This window comes from Myodes glareolus, chromosome 9, assembly GCF_982192425.1.
Source record: "Myodes glareolus chromosome 9, mMyoGla1.1, whole genome shotgun sequence".
Classification (NCBI taxonomy): Eukaryota; Metazoa; Chordata; class Mammalia; order Rodentia; family Cricetidae; genus Myodes; species Myodes glareolus.
Genome location: NC_142034.1, coordinates 61,360,832 through 61,374,469, shown reverse-complemented (window position 1 = coordinate 61,374,469; position 13,638 = coordinate 61,360,832). Strand labels below are relative to the sequence as shown.

The 13,638-nt window shown below is 45.1% G+C and overlaps 1 protein-coding gene across 3 annotated transcripts in view; it reads left to right on the top strand.

The window, feature by feature from the left end:
• Window positions 1-13,638, top strand: part of Fbxw10b (F-box and WD repeat domain containing 10B) — a 32,052-nt gene that overhangs the window by 4,762 nt on the left and 13,652 nt on the right. For all 3 annotated transcript variants that reach the window (XM_048448243.3, XM_048448242.3, XM_048448241.3), the window contains exons 3-8: window positions 1,012-1,212; window positions 1,313-1,440; window positions 3,297-3,419; window positions 6,017-6,126; window positions 8,105-8,305; window positions 10,811-10,932. In XM_048448243.3, coding sequence (XP_048304200.3) covers window positions 1,012-1,212; window positions 1,313-1,440; window positions 3,297-3,419; window positions 6,017-6,126; window positions 8,105-8,305; window positions 10,811-10,932 — 885 coding nt within the window. The remainder of the gene's footprint in view (window positions 1-1,011; window positions 1,213-1,312; window positions 1,441-3,296; window positions 3,420-6,016; window positions 6,127-8,104; window positions 8,306-10,810; window positions 10,933-13,638) is intronic.

The window sequence follows — 13,638 nt, the reverse complement described above, 5'->3', positions numbered from 1 at the left end:
TTGTGAATTGTACTGCCAGCTGATTCTGTCGTTGTGTGAATGTCACGACATGTACGTTCATAAACCTGGATGGTGTAGCCTACTGCATAACCAGGCTAGGTCATACATGCTGTCCATCTTTGTCTGAAACACTGTGTGATTGATGACGGCCCATGAACTTGTCATGAGAAATACAAAATACCTTTTAAGTGAAAAATTCACATTTTAAAGGTACATAGAACAGCATAATAGCTAGCCATCTGACCCCTAGTCATACTAACCAACAATGATCAATGTTTTAGCAATTTTAGTAATTGTGCGATGCTGGTCACTGAACCGCAGGCCTCATCCTTGCTAGTAAGTGCTGCAGCACTGAGAGACACCTTTAACCTGGTAATTTTAATTCGTTACTTCCCTACTTTTAAATTGTTTCAATTTCTCTTTTACTAGCATTTTTGTGTGTGTGTGTGTGTGTGTGTGTGTGTGTGTGTAGATGCTGTGTGGTGTGGTGCACGTGGAGGCCAGAGGTTGACTTCAGGTATTCTTAATTATCCTCCATTTTAATTATTGAGGCAGGATCTCTCACGGAACTGGGAGCTCACTGACAGCTAGACTGTGAGTCCCAGGGATCTTTCTGTTTCCTGCCCCCGCCCCCTCGCCCCGTGCTGGGATTACAGGTGTGGACCACTGCACCTAGTTTTTAAGTTGGTGCTTGGGATCAAAACTCAGGTTGTTATGTTTGCGCGGCAAGCACTCTCTGGACTGAACTCTCTTTCATTGGAGCATTTTATAGGAAAATTTCCAGATAAGATGCCATTTCGGTCTTCACTATATATCTGGAGCTGAAAAGTACTTGTATGTTTGAGTCATGAGGTTCCGTTTCGGTGGGAAAAGAGGTTGATGAGAAGAGTCAGTGGCCCATGGCTAGACATGGAGACCTATTTGGGGGCAAGCTTTGCAGTGGATTTGTCTGGGGACTAGAGTTATCATAGATGCAATTCAACCATCTACCTTTCTCTGGCTTTGCTCTAGAGGAAAAAGGGAAGAGTTCGCTCCAGTGTATTTCCGAGATGAATAAACAGATTTCTGGAAAAGCGGGTGTATCCAGGCTGGCAGAAGATCCATGCAACCTGCTGCTGAGCCTGGATGAAGTTCAAGTCCTGTCTGCTGGGTCCAGCAAATATCGGGATTTTATCCGTTACCTGCCCCTCCACATCTCCAAGTACATTCTAAGTATGCTGGGTAGCTGGGGGGGGGGGATTTCTCAGAGACTTCCCATCTAGGCCCAGCTCTGGGGGGGTTTCTGGGTCCACCTTCCTTCTTTTTCTCCCAGGAATGCTGGATAAGAGCAGTCTGAACAAGTGTATCTTTGTGAGCCAGCACTGGGCCGCTCTGACCCAGCAGGTCAAGGTGGACATGTCCTTGCACTCCTTCATCCAGAACCAGATTACTCTCCTGCAGGTACTTTGGGTCTGAAAGGGGCATGTCTGCGGACCAGCTTTGCTTCCATAGTAACGGTGAACATTGGCATCTCCCTGATAGACCCCCAAATGACTTCCTACCCACACGTGCGGCACTTCCCAGTGATCTGACCTCCCGCCTTTCCACGGTCACTGTACTCAGCAGGGACAAACACAGAAACCTTACAGGGTGGGCTGATAAAGAAGGTTCAGTGGCTGAAGGCACCTGCCGGCAAGCCTGATGACCTGAGTTCGATCCCCTGAATCCACGTGATGAAAAGAGAGAACAAATTTCTGCGAGTTGTCCTTTGATTGCACATGTGCTGTGGTACATGTGCCCACCCCCATAGACACATACACACAAAATAAACAAATGGACCAAAAAGTCCTTTTAAAGTAGAAATCTCCAAGGAACACAGAGCCCTCAGAGGGCTGGGGCGTGGTGGTGAGCTTGTCTAGCATGTGCAAAGCTCTGGGAACATTAGCTTGTGAAATGGTTGTCTGTCCTTAACTAATGAATACATCCCCTCATATAGTGGAGAGCATGCCAATAATACTCTGCCTTTTCAAGACTATAGTCTATCATTGTTATCTACTGTGAACTTATTATACAGTAGATCTCTTGAGTCATCATCTCTGAAACTGCAAGATCCCAAACGTAGAGAGGCAGACAATTCTCCCTCTGCACAAAGAGTTACAGTGGCTTCTACAACTAGAAAGCCACAAACTTCTGAATCAGCTTCGAGCTATCCATATCTTTACAAGGCCCACATGCAGTGGGTTCAGGTTGACAGGAAGTTTTCTCCAACAGTAAGCATCTCTAGCATCTCTACCTTTGTTTCTTACCTGAGACCTAACCCCAAGCCCTGTAGTTCAGGTAGTGACAAAGAAAGAGAGGCAGGCAGTTAGCAGGCCACTGTCAGGAACTGCTTCCCCTCATGTCGGCTTCCTGCCAGGCATTCATCATCTTTCTTGATTTGTCCACACACAATTTTGTCTTAACTGTGCAGGCCTGGGCCTTCAGGCCTGACCATCTTCAGATTTCATCAAGACTAGTTTCCCCCCTTTCTCCTGGAGAGTAGAAACGAAGAGGAGTTATTTCGTGTGTGTGTGTGTGTGTGTGTGTGTGTGTGTGTGTGTGTGTTTTAAAAATATATTTAAGGCCGGGGATGTAGCTCAGTAGTAGAGTGGTTAGTTCAACACCTAGTACCACAGAGTATTTTTCTTGAGATGTAGATAACATTGTAAATATTTATCACCTAGGATATGATGTTTTGAAGTGTAACTACATTGTGAAATGGTTAAATGCCACTAATGAATGCATCACTTCTCCCTGGAGAGAGAGCACCTAGTTTTGCATTTTCAAGAATACAATATATCTTCATTAGCTATTGTGAACTTACCATGCAATAGATCTCTTGGACTTCTTCCCATCTAACTCTAATTATGTGTCCTTTGACCACAACCTCTGTCCCCTACCCCCCTGGAATCACCTCGTCCTCTGGTGATCACTATTCTTTATACTTTTTATGAGATCAACTTTGTTAGATGCTACACAAGTGAGATCATGTATTTGTCTCCATGTGTCTGGCTTATTTCATTTACCATGATGTTCTCTACTTCCGTGCACACTGTTGAAAATGACAGCATTTCCTTTGTATTTCTTTTTTCTTGCATTCCATTGTGGAGATGCATACACACACACACACACACACACACACACACACACACATGCTTTTTAAAATTCTTCTTTAATGGATATTTACTTAGTTCTACATTTTAGTTATTGTGGATAGTATAATATACATAGAGTGCTGATGTCCACGTGACGTCTTGCTTTCTTTTTAAACCATACAGGGGTCCTACACAAGGGGAATAGATCCTAATTATGCCAGCAAAGTCTCTATCCCAGTCCCTAAAATAGCAGATGACGGGAAGCGCACGCGATCAAAAAGTCAGAAGTGGAAACTGAGAACAAAGGTGGGTCTCACTGAAGTCTGGGGTAAGTAGCCGAAAGTGTCGTGTTCCTGTCGGCCATTGAAGGACAGGCTCGTGGGAGGTACCACTCTCTGAAGGGGACAAAAGTTCTGTGCTGCTACCCACATACCAGTCACTCCTACATAAGCCTTGGTGTCATCGTCTGCCGGATGAGTGGAATTCTCTGGGTGTTCCCCCAGTGGTCTATGTCAGTGGCATTAAAGTCATCTAAGTGGAGCAGTGTCAGCCACGCCTCGGATTCCCATTTGTCCTGGGAATCCACACATCTCAAGGGCACTTGAGTCTGCTGCTTTGGAATGGGAAGAGCAGGAAAAGAGGGTTAAGGCTTGTTTAGAATGCCGGATTCCTTACCTCACTGCCAGGTCCATTCTGCCTCTTGATGGGAGGGAGACTCCGTTCCCCATAGCTCTCCTCATCACTTCTTAGGCAATAATATAGAACGAAGGGAAGACATCTAGAGCATTGTGCATTTACTCTCAAGGCATTGTAGTTATCCCCGAGACCATGAGATTCCTAGTCCTTCTGCTCTGCTGAATGAAGTTCCATCTATTCTGAAGTCTATTCACTTGGTACTAAAAGGATACTTCAGGGAAGGGTGGTTTGACTTGGGGGCCCATCGGGAACCTGGGGAGTACAACTTAGAGATGGTTTGTTCATGTGTGTGCAGGGCCAGGCAGAGAACACAGAGGAGAGAGTGGGCGGCTTGGGCTGTAAAGGCTAGTGAGACTGTGATGAACCGAGAGCCTGCTGCCCTCCCAAAGGGCCCAGTAGCTCCACAGCTCCAGATAATCATGCCACCGAGGACTGCGGACTCTGACCTCCCAGACAGTTGGAGTTTTCAGGAGAAGGGAAGAATCAGAGTTACGTGAAATCTCTTATACTGCCAGGTGTGGTGGCACCTGTCTGAAATATCAGCTGAGGCAGGAGGATTGCTAGATTCCATAGTGAGTTTGAGGCCAGCTTGGACTGGCTCAGAAACAAAAGCAAGCAAATGGAACCTCTTACCTTTAAAAAAAAAAATGATAGCTGCCAGTTAGAAGACATTTTCATAAACTATGCAAACTAAGAAAAGACCTTGGTGAATCTTATTTACCTGCAAGTTTTCATCTCCATCTTTATTTTGTCAATAAAGAAACTGAGGGTCAGAAAAGCTTAAGGACTTCTAGTCAGTTGAGTGTCAGAGGCACATGTTACACACACACGCACACACACACACACGTGTGTGTCTCTGCTAAGGTTATTTCTCTCTAATGTCTGACAAGCCTGATGGGCCCTGGAGATAAGGCAGGTGTGCAGGATCTTCTGGAGCATCTCTGTGGCTACGGCGCAAGAGTTAGCAGAGGGATGAAGGCATCTGAGCAAGGGCACAGGACACAGAGGAGAACGCTGAGCTTGAAGGAGACTCCCAGGGGATGTTCTCGGGCCTGTTGATGCACACACGATGTTGTAGTCTTCGCGCTTGCGACCATCTCCCTCTTTCTCGCCTACAAGTCGAGTGTGTCTGCTTTCCACCTTCTTGAGGGCTGGGGAGAGGAACGGAAGTAGATGTTGGAAGTAGATGTTCAGTTCAGTCTGCTCTACCAGAAGTTGTCATGCCTGGCAGGCTGGAGCCACTCAGAAATTGTGTGGTGGACGCCTGGAGGGAAGGAGGGTGGGAAGCGGGAAGAAGAGGGGAAGATGAGAAGCGAAGGGAATCACGCTGTTGAGGTTTGGTAAAACTCACTTTCCCTCTCTGAGTCTCAGCTATGTCACCTGTATGGTGATGAGAGTACCATGTGGGCGAGTGGTCTACTCTTTGAGTCAGCTGCAGGGACAAGGTCAGGTGCGGACGTGCACTGGACTCAACTGTACCAAGCGCAGCACAGTTTCCCATGTGGTTGATGTTCTGCTGTGTTCTGTGCTACTGGGTACCTGGACTATAAATACAACATCCCGATTTTGTGAGATGGTTGGTCAAAGGCAGCTGTAATTAGATGGACATGCCCATGCCCATATGAGCATGCCTGTGTGAGCATGGCCATGCGATCTAGTCTGTGTGAGCATGCCCATGTGAGCATGCCTGTGTGAGCTTGTCTGTGTGAGCATATCCACGTGAGCATGTTCATGCAATCTAGCCTGTGTGAGCATGCCCGTGTGAGCATGCCCGCGTGAGCATATTCATGTGAACTTGCTCACGTGTGCTCATATTCAGAAAAGTTGCGCTCCAGGCAACACTTGGAATTCAGCCATGAAAGCACGTAGAGCTGAAGTGTAGAAAATTCCGAGATGAAACATGAAGTAGCACCCACATCTTAGTGTTTTCTCTCACAGGGAACTTTAGTGCCCGCTTATGGGCCTCTCCCCACCAACCCCACCAGCAGCTACATCCTTGAAGCTGTGGTCCATGGGAGACTGGGGATGGGGGCAGTGCATCCTGGACTCTCCTGTGGATGGGGGTAGAGCATCCTGGACTCTCCCGTGGATGGGGGCAGTGCATCCAGGACTCTCCCGTGGATGGGGGCAGTGCATCCAGGACTCTCCCGTGGATGGGGGCAGTGCATCCAGGACTCTCCCGTTGACTCCAACTATGTCTCCTTTAGAATGATTACAACTTGTGGACTGCATACCAGAACCAGGAAACGCAGATGGTGCAGATGGAGGAGAGGAACGTTTTCTGCGGCACCTACAACATCCGCATTCTCTCTGACACGTAAGCCCTGGCGTGAGGCGTTAGATCTTTAAGGACCTTTGCAGTACTCCAGCTGGCACTGTAGGCCTCTCTGGACCTTCACTGACTTGGGAGGGCAGAGTTCCTCCACTTAGGCTCCAGGTTTGAACTTGCTGTTTGAACAACAAATGTTTAACCTGCACCATTCCTGCAGCCCAGGACACCTTCATTAGTTTTAGGTATCCTGACGAAAAACTTTTGTATAGATTACACACAAGAGATCTTTGGTTCTAGGAAAATTCACTGTTGTCTTATTCCGACTTGAGAGCACACGCGGAGAAAAGTCCTATACATCCCAGCCAGTGCACAGAGAAATCCAAGTCTCCTGTAATTGTGTCACCAAGAGACAGCCACCACTAACATTTATCTTAGGTAGGGTTACTGTTGGTGTGAAGGAACACATGACCAAAAGCAGCTTGGGGAGGAAAGGGTTTTATTTACTTTACACGTCCTAAATCACAGTCCATTGAGGGAAGCCAAAGCAGGAACTCAAACCAGGCAGGATCCTGGAGGCAGGAGCTGATGCAGAGGCCATGGAGGGGTGTTCTTACTGGCTTGCTCCTCAAGGCCTGCTCAGCCTGCTTCCTTATAGAACTGAGGACCACCAGACTAGAGGTGTTCCCCACCCACAATGAGTTGGGCCTTTTCATATCAATCACTAATTAAGAAAATGCCCTACCGGCTTTCCTATAGCCCTGTGTTACAGAGGCAATTTCAGTGGAAGATCCCTCCTCTCGGATGACTCCAGCTAATTTCAACTTGGCATAATCCTAGTAAATACAATATTGACCTCTAACCTCCAGGATACTGTCTTTGAACATGTAGCAGATACTTGAAGGAAGTGGGATTATGTTATACATTTCTGTAACACATTACAACAAAACACTCTGGTATGTATTTTAAATATGAAAATGTATTTATAATAACGGTACCATGTGACATCACTTGGATATGCTACAAGGAGGTTTGCTTGCTTATTTATTTAGGTAAGGCTGGGGATAAAACATGGGGCTCAAACATGCTAGGCCTGCACGCACCTGCCACCGCGTCTGAAGTCCCAAGAAAGCATTTTAAGAGTCTATGTTTTGGCCTAGGTCCTTTCTCTTTATTCCCAAGGTTTTGTAGAGGTTGCCTGCCTTTTATTTTCAGTCGTGTGGGATAGTTTTACAAATTGTTTGGGGACAGCTGCTCTTTAGATGTGTGTGTGTCAGGATTGGGGGCGGGGGAGTATTTCACTATAGACATGACAGAAGGAATCAGGAGATGAATTCAAAGTGATCTTGCCTTCCTGTTTGCTGTGACATCGCCTCCTTATTCTGTGGCCACGGTGCACTTAATAACAGTGTCCTCCTTCACAGTCAAGAATGGCTCCACTTGGATCAATTTATTTTCTTACCCTGTTCAGAATAGCCAATTTTGTAGTAGTTTTCTGATTAAGACATCAATTCCTCTCACCTGGCAGTGGTGGGCTGACTGTAAAGGTCGCTGTGACCAAGGGCCACATCGCATCCTTGTTTACTGTCAGGGGTACCCATGGGCCTAATAATATGATCCTAACAACTGCTCCTTGGCTGCTGGTTAAGGGGGAAAGGCAGAAAGGAAACTCAGTGTGCATGGGACTTCCCAACTTTATTCCTCTCAAGTTTTCTATGAGAAACAGACTACCATGGTCAATTAGGGTTGGGAACGCCACTCCGACTAGTCTACCTTTGGGGGACATAGTGTACATAAGCAGAATATATAATTTTTAAAGTAAACTTACCCATGTCTTTGGGGTCTAATCCTCCTTGACTTCTGAAGCAGAGATGATCAGGTCACATTATCGCTTGGCCTTGCCTTCTGAAAGGCCCTACATTTCCTTATTCCACGGATGCAGGCAAAAGTCAGGTACTATGGGAGCCCAGGAAGGACACTAACTCCTCTTTCCTATAATCCATCCCCTCTACAACCTGAAACTCAGGAAGGACCAAAACAGAATCATCCACTACAGTGGGGGAAATCTGATGGCCGTATCATCCAATCGGAAGATTCACCTTCTGAACGTCATGCAGGCCAAGGAGATGCCCATTGAGTTCCGAGGCCACGCGGGCAGCATCAGGGCTCTCTTCCTGTCTGATGAGGATAGCATCCTTTTCAGTGGGAGTTACGACCTGAGTATCAGGTGAGAGACACAAGGTCATGGTCACTGTTCTGCCTAGGGCCAGTAAAAACTGGCCTTTTGTGAGGGGCACGCATGGCACGCTTCTTCCAGTTTGTATTTATTTATAGGTTATCTTGAATTATAGTAGTTCTAGAATATCTATAAAAGTAGTTTTTTTTTTTTTGCAAAATAAAAGTCAAGATTTTGTTTACTGTTTAAACTTTGAAATATATTTGTAAGTTATCAGATGGGGGCATTGAAAATCTGGTATTTTTTCATTTTTTAAAATATTCTTAAATAAAGATACAATTTATATATTTTTTTAAAAAAATAAATTCCTTCAAGGGGAACTAGTTTTTTCAAATGTGGAATATAATGTAGAATCAAATCATGTTTAAACTGTATGTTCATTTATTTTAGTTTTAGAGATTTAAAATTTTTTTAAATTATGTGTATATATGTGTGCCTGAGGATGGTTATATGGATGTGAGCACAGTTGCCTTTGGAGGCTGGAAAAGGGTGTGGGATGCTCTGGAGTTATCCGGTGTGGGTGCAGGAACCAAACTTGGGTTAATGGCTGAGCCATCCCTTCAGCTTCTTATATTTTAAAGAATGCAATGAACACTTATGCTCAGACCAGGAAAGAGCCCTTCCCTGACCTCTGAGTGACTTCCTCCTCCTCCTTTCCTTTTGTTTACAGATGGGGAAATGTTGCCCAAAGTTTTATATTGGTTAGTCTCTTGTACTTCTTTATAGATGTTTCTTCTTGCTTATAGATTTTTCAAAAATATTAACTATTTACTTATACCCATGTTTCGAGTCAAAATAAACGGAATTGTACTTTGGAAACACTTGGTTCTTGCCCTGGAGTCGGTTTAAGATTCACCATATGATGTGCACAGCAGTCAGAGCTGATGTGTGTGGGGCAGTGTTTTCCTGGGTGAATATTTGTACAGATGAATGTTTGTGTTAGTTCTGGTGTTTAGCCCTAGGGTGTTCCCACAGATGGTCTTGGTCATACCATCTGGTATCTGTGTGCATGAGTTTGGGTGATGTTTTTCTTAAGTGTCTAGCTATGTAACCGGGCTAGGCTTGAACTCAGGACAACCTTCCCTCCTTAGCCTCCTGAATTCTAGGATTATAGTCATTCCAGTCATCATGTCTGGCTTTGTGGTGTCTTCGTTAAAGCCCTATGTTATTTTATTTTTACCTTTCATTTTCATGTCTCCATTCTATCCCAAGTCACTTTTGTTCTGACTTCCTATTGTTTTAAGAGGCTCTTCACTGGTGTCCCCAACCGTGTCAGCACCATTCATGAAAAAGAATGTCCTTCTATATGGCTAGCTGTGTCCCAAGACTTGCGTCTCTATCTTGCCATTTCTGAGCTCTCAGTCTATTTTGGTTGCCTTTTTGGCAGTCCTTGCTCAACAACGTTTTAATTGCTTTGGTTTGTAAGACTTTCTATTTGGTTGGGAAAGGCCTTTATCTCACTCCTCTTGTGGCTTCTCTCTGCCTTTGGTTTAATTTGATTTGGTTTCAGTTTAGTTTTTGGACATAGGGACAGGGAAATTGGCTGCCTGTAACAGGCCAGTTGACACCATGTGATCATTACTAGTCTCCAGAAGGCTTTATTTCTGTACTCATCCATCTGTTAGATCACTCTATCTTATCTCTGCCTCTGTCTTCCCTCCTACTCCTCAGGATGCTGTCTGATCTCTGCCCCTAGGCCCAGTGTAGGAGACTGAACCTGGGACTTTCCAAATGCAAGATATTTTCTTTCTCAGTATGGAGCCACCATTTCCTTTATGAGCTCAAGTATATCACTGGCCTAGAACTCACCTAGCAGGCTAGGCTGACTGGTCAGTGAGTCTCAAGGATCTGCCACATCCCTAGGCACTCACAGTGCAGGTCACCACGTCAGGTTCTGCATTATTTGGGTTCCAGGGGTCAGACTCAGGCCTTTGTCTTTCTTACTGAGTTTTCTCTTTAGCCCCCTTCTTTGTTCTGTCTAAAACATAATACATAAACAGTCTTGTGCACTTTTATTCTATTTAACTAAGAATGGCATCACAGCCAAGTGCTTTCAGTTGGTTATGGGTAGATAGAGGAATGATTTTGAGCTTTATAGGTTGGTCTGTGCCTAGCAGACTTGCTTACCTTGGTTACTGGTCCTGAAGTACACAGGTCGCTGATTTGGTTTCTCAGTGAGGATGATCTTACCAATGCTGATAGTGACAAGGCCCAGCTGCCTACTAACTGGCTATTTATTTATTTATTAAATATTTTTTATGGTTTATTTAATGTGCATTGGTGTGAAGTTGTCAGATCCCCTGCAACTGGATCTTCAGACAGTTGTGAGCTGCCCTGTGGGTGCTGGGAATTGAACCCAGGTCCTTTGGAAGAGCAGTCACTGCTCTTAACCACTGAGCCATCTCTCCAGCCTCCTGCCTACTTATTTAAATGAACCCTGCACAATAGGACCCTTTGGGCCTTCAGAAAATCTCCACCCCACCCCCATTTCTGCAGATACTGGGATGTGACAACTGGGGCTTGCATACGAATCTTCTATGGCCACCAGGGGACAATCACTTGCCTGGATTTATATAAGAACAGGCTTGTATCTGGAGCAAAAGACGCACAGGTGAAAGGTGAGAAATCTGCCTTAATTTCTCATTTTCTCCTCTTGCCTCCCCTTCCTCTCCCTTCCCCCTCCCCTTCTTCCTTTCCCTCCTCTCCACTTTAGACAGGGTCTTCTGGATATAGCCTGGGCTGCTTTGAAGCCCTGATCCTCCTAGCTCAGCCTCCTGGGGTCTGGAATTTCAGGCACCTCACTCGGCTTGTGCTCCACTCATTTCTACACCTGCTCCTTATTCTCTTATCTGTGCATCTGTTCATATGTCTGTCAATCTACCCAGCCAACAATACTTCAGAATCTCTGCCTAGGGAATGGCACCACCCACAGTGGGTGGATCATCCCACCTTAATTAATATAATTAAGATAATCCCCAAAAGACGTGTTCTGAGGCCCATCTTCCAGGTGATTCTAGACTTTGGCACGTTGAAAAATAACACTACTGTCTCAACCCAAGACAGAAAGGTAGTCACAATCAGAACTACAAGAAGAAAAAGTAGGAATTTGAATTGACGACTGGCTCTCAGTCATGTGCTTCTAACTGCAGGCAGTGTTCAAAGGGAACATAGAAATACGGGTAAATTAGGAAAAGCTCCATTAGCAGGATGCCACGTGAGTGCGAGCGGAAGGACTAGTAGTTTCCTAGGCAGACAGTGGACAATAGTTCAAGCAGCGTGAAGAAGGACAGACAGATGTGCAGGAGGATGAAGCCAGCTGCACTGAGTCCTTTCCACTGTCTGTTGTGACTGGACTGCTGTGTGTGGTACTGGATAGTCTTCTAAGCTCCTTTGGGGACCAGTTATGGAGAGCTTTCTGCAACACGATGCAGAACTGAGCCTGGAAGCCACAGGTGTGTTTTCACCTGTGGCCCTGACATGATCGAATATGCACTTCAGACAATAACTCAGGTGAGAGTTTAGAAGAACTTGGAAGAGGGTGATGGTGTGGGGATAGGGAATCAATGAAGATACTCTGCACCCTAGAAAACTACCACGGTGTCTTCAAAATATCTGAGAACAAACACCCATGAGGAAACTCAGGTGGATGTAGCTTCATAGTCAATGGCCCAGATGAGAGACTTCCAGAGGGGAAATTGCCAGGACTTTCTCATTAACTGGATGTAAAAAAGAAGGCTATAAAAGCAAGTAATAATGCCATTTAGAAAAAACCCAGACTGACAGTCATATAAAAATATAATTCATGGACATAACAAACAGTACAGAGGGAGAACAAAGTAGGGAGAAAATAGAGAGGAGATCATGGACATTTCAAGTTTAGGATGTGTCAAGCAGGGCAGGCAGAGCAATGCCCAAGCAAAAATGTTTACATTCTAACCCTTGGAACTGGTGACTATATTATCTTGTGCTAGGTTGTGTTTCCCCTAAACGCTCAAGTGTTGGAAGTTTGGTCACCACTGTGGGAGGTAGAAGTGACAAAGGACATGGTTGGGAAGTTTGGGGGCCGACTTGAGGCATTGCTCACAGAAAGAATCAAGAGACTCCAGTTGCTCTCTAGCTTCCAGTTCAGCAATATTCCTCCTCACACATATACACGCATGCATGCACGCACACACACGTGCATTTCTACCATGATGTGATACAGCCAAGAGAGTTCCCCACAGAGCTGAGCTGATGCTAGCTAGCACCATGCCCTGGAACCTTTAGGTCACTGAACCAAAAAAGGTCTTCTCTTTGTAAACACATGTGGCAGGTATTTCATTCAAGCAGCAGCATATGGACTAAAACATCTTGGGAAGCAAAAAGGATTTTTTTCAGATATGATTAAGTTAATGACCTTAGAATGTGGAGATTATTCTAGATTATTATTGATGGTGGGTTGATATATTCGTGTGGCTCCATAAAAAAGAAGTGTTTTTGACTGTAGTCCGATGGCAGTCTGACTGTGAAAGAGGGTTGGGGAGGTGGGAGGTTGTTGACTTTGAAGGTGGAAGAATGAGTCATGAACCAAGGGATAGGGGAGCTTCTAGAAGGCCACAGAGAAATGAGTTTCCTCTGGCCTTGCTGTAGGGGAGCACACTCATGCTGACTCCTTGACTTTGGTCATGTGGTATCACGTCTCACGTCTGTAAGAGACAATTCACTTGTATTTCAGGCAAAAACCTTGAGGCAGAATGTTCTAGTAGCCTTCGAGAGAAAATGTAATGAGATTTATGAGGACATTCAAGTGAGAAATTCCTGGAAACGGATGCACTGGAAGAGGGATCTAGATAGGTGGGCTTTGATAGTTGCCAATTTCAATTGTTCCTGTCTATCCAGAGGGGACCGATGCCAGGAGCTCCTCCCATGGATACCAACTCCATCTGGGGATGCACGTGTGCCTTGTGTGAAACAGATGACACTTGTATTGAGCTCCTACACATCCTGTATGCTTTAAACCTCTAGATAATACATAATATAAAACACAATGCAAATGTCATATAAATAGTTGTTCATTATTGGATAGTTACAATGCCAAAAAAGCTCTCTCTCTCTCTCTCTCTCTCTCTCTCTCTCTCTCTCTCTCTCTCTCTCTCTGTGTGTGTGTGTGTGTGTGTACACAGCATTTAGCATAGATACCATTTTCATTACCAAATATTTTGATTTGTGGTGTTTGGTCTGAGGATGTGGAACCTGTGAATGTGGTGGAATGAACTCATAATGAAAGACACAAGACCTAAGCGTGGATCAAGTGTCTTCAGGAAATCAGGAAGAAGGAGAGAAAT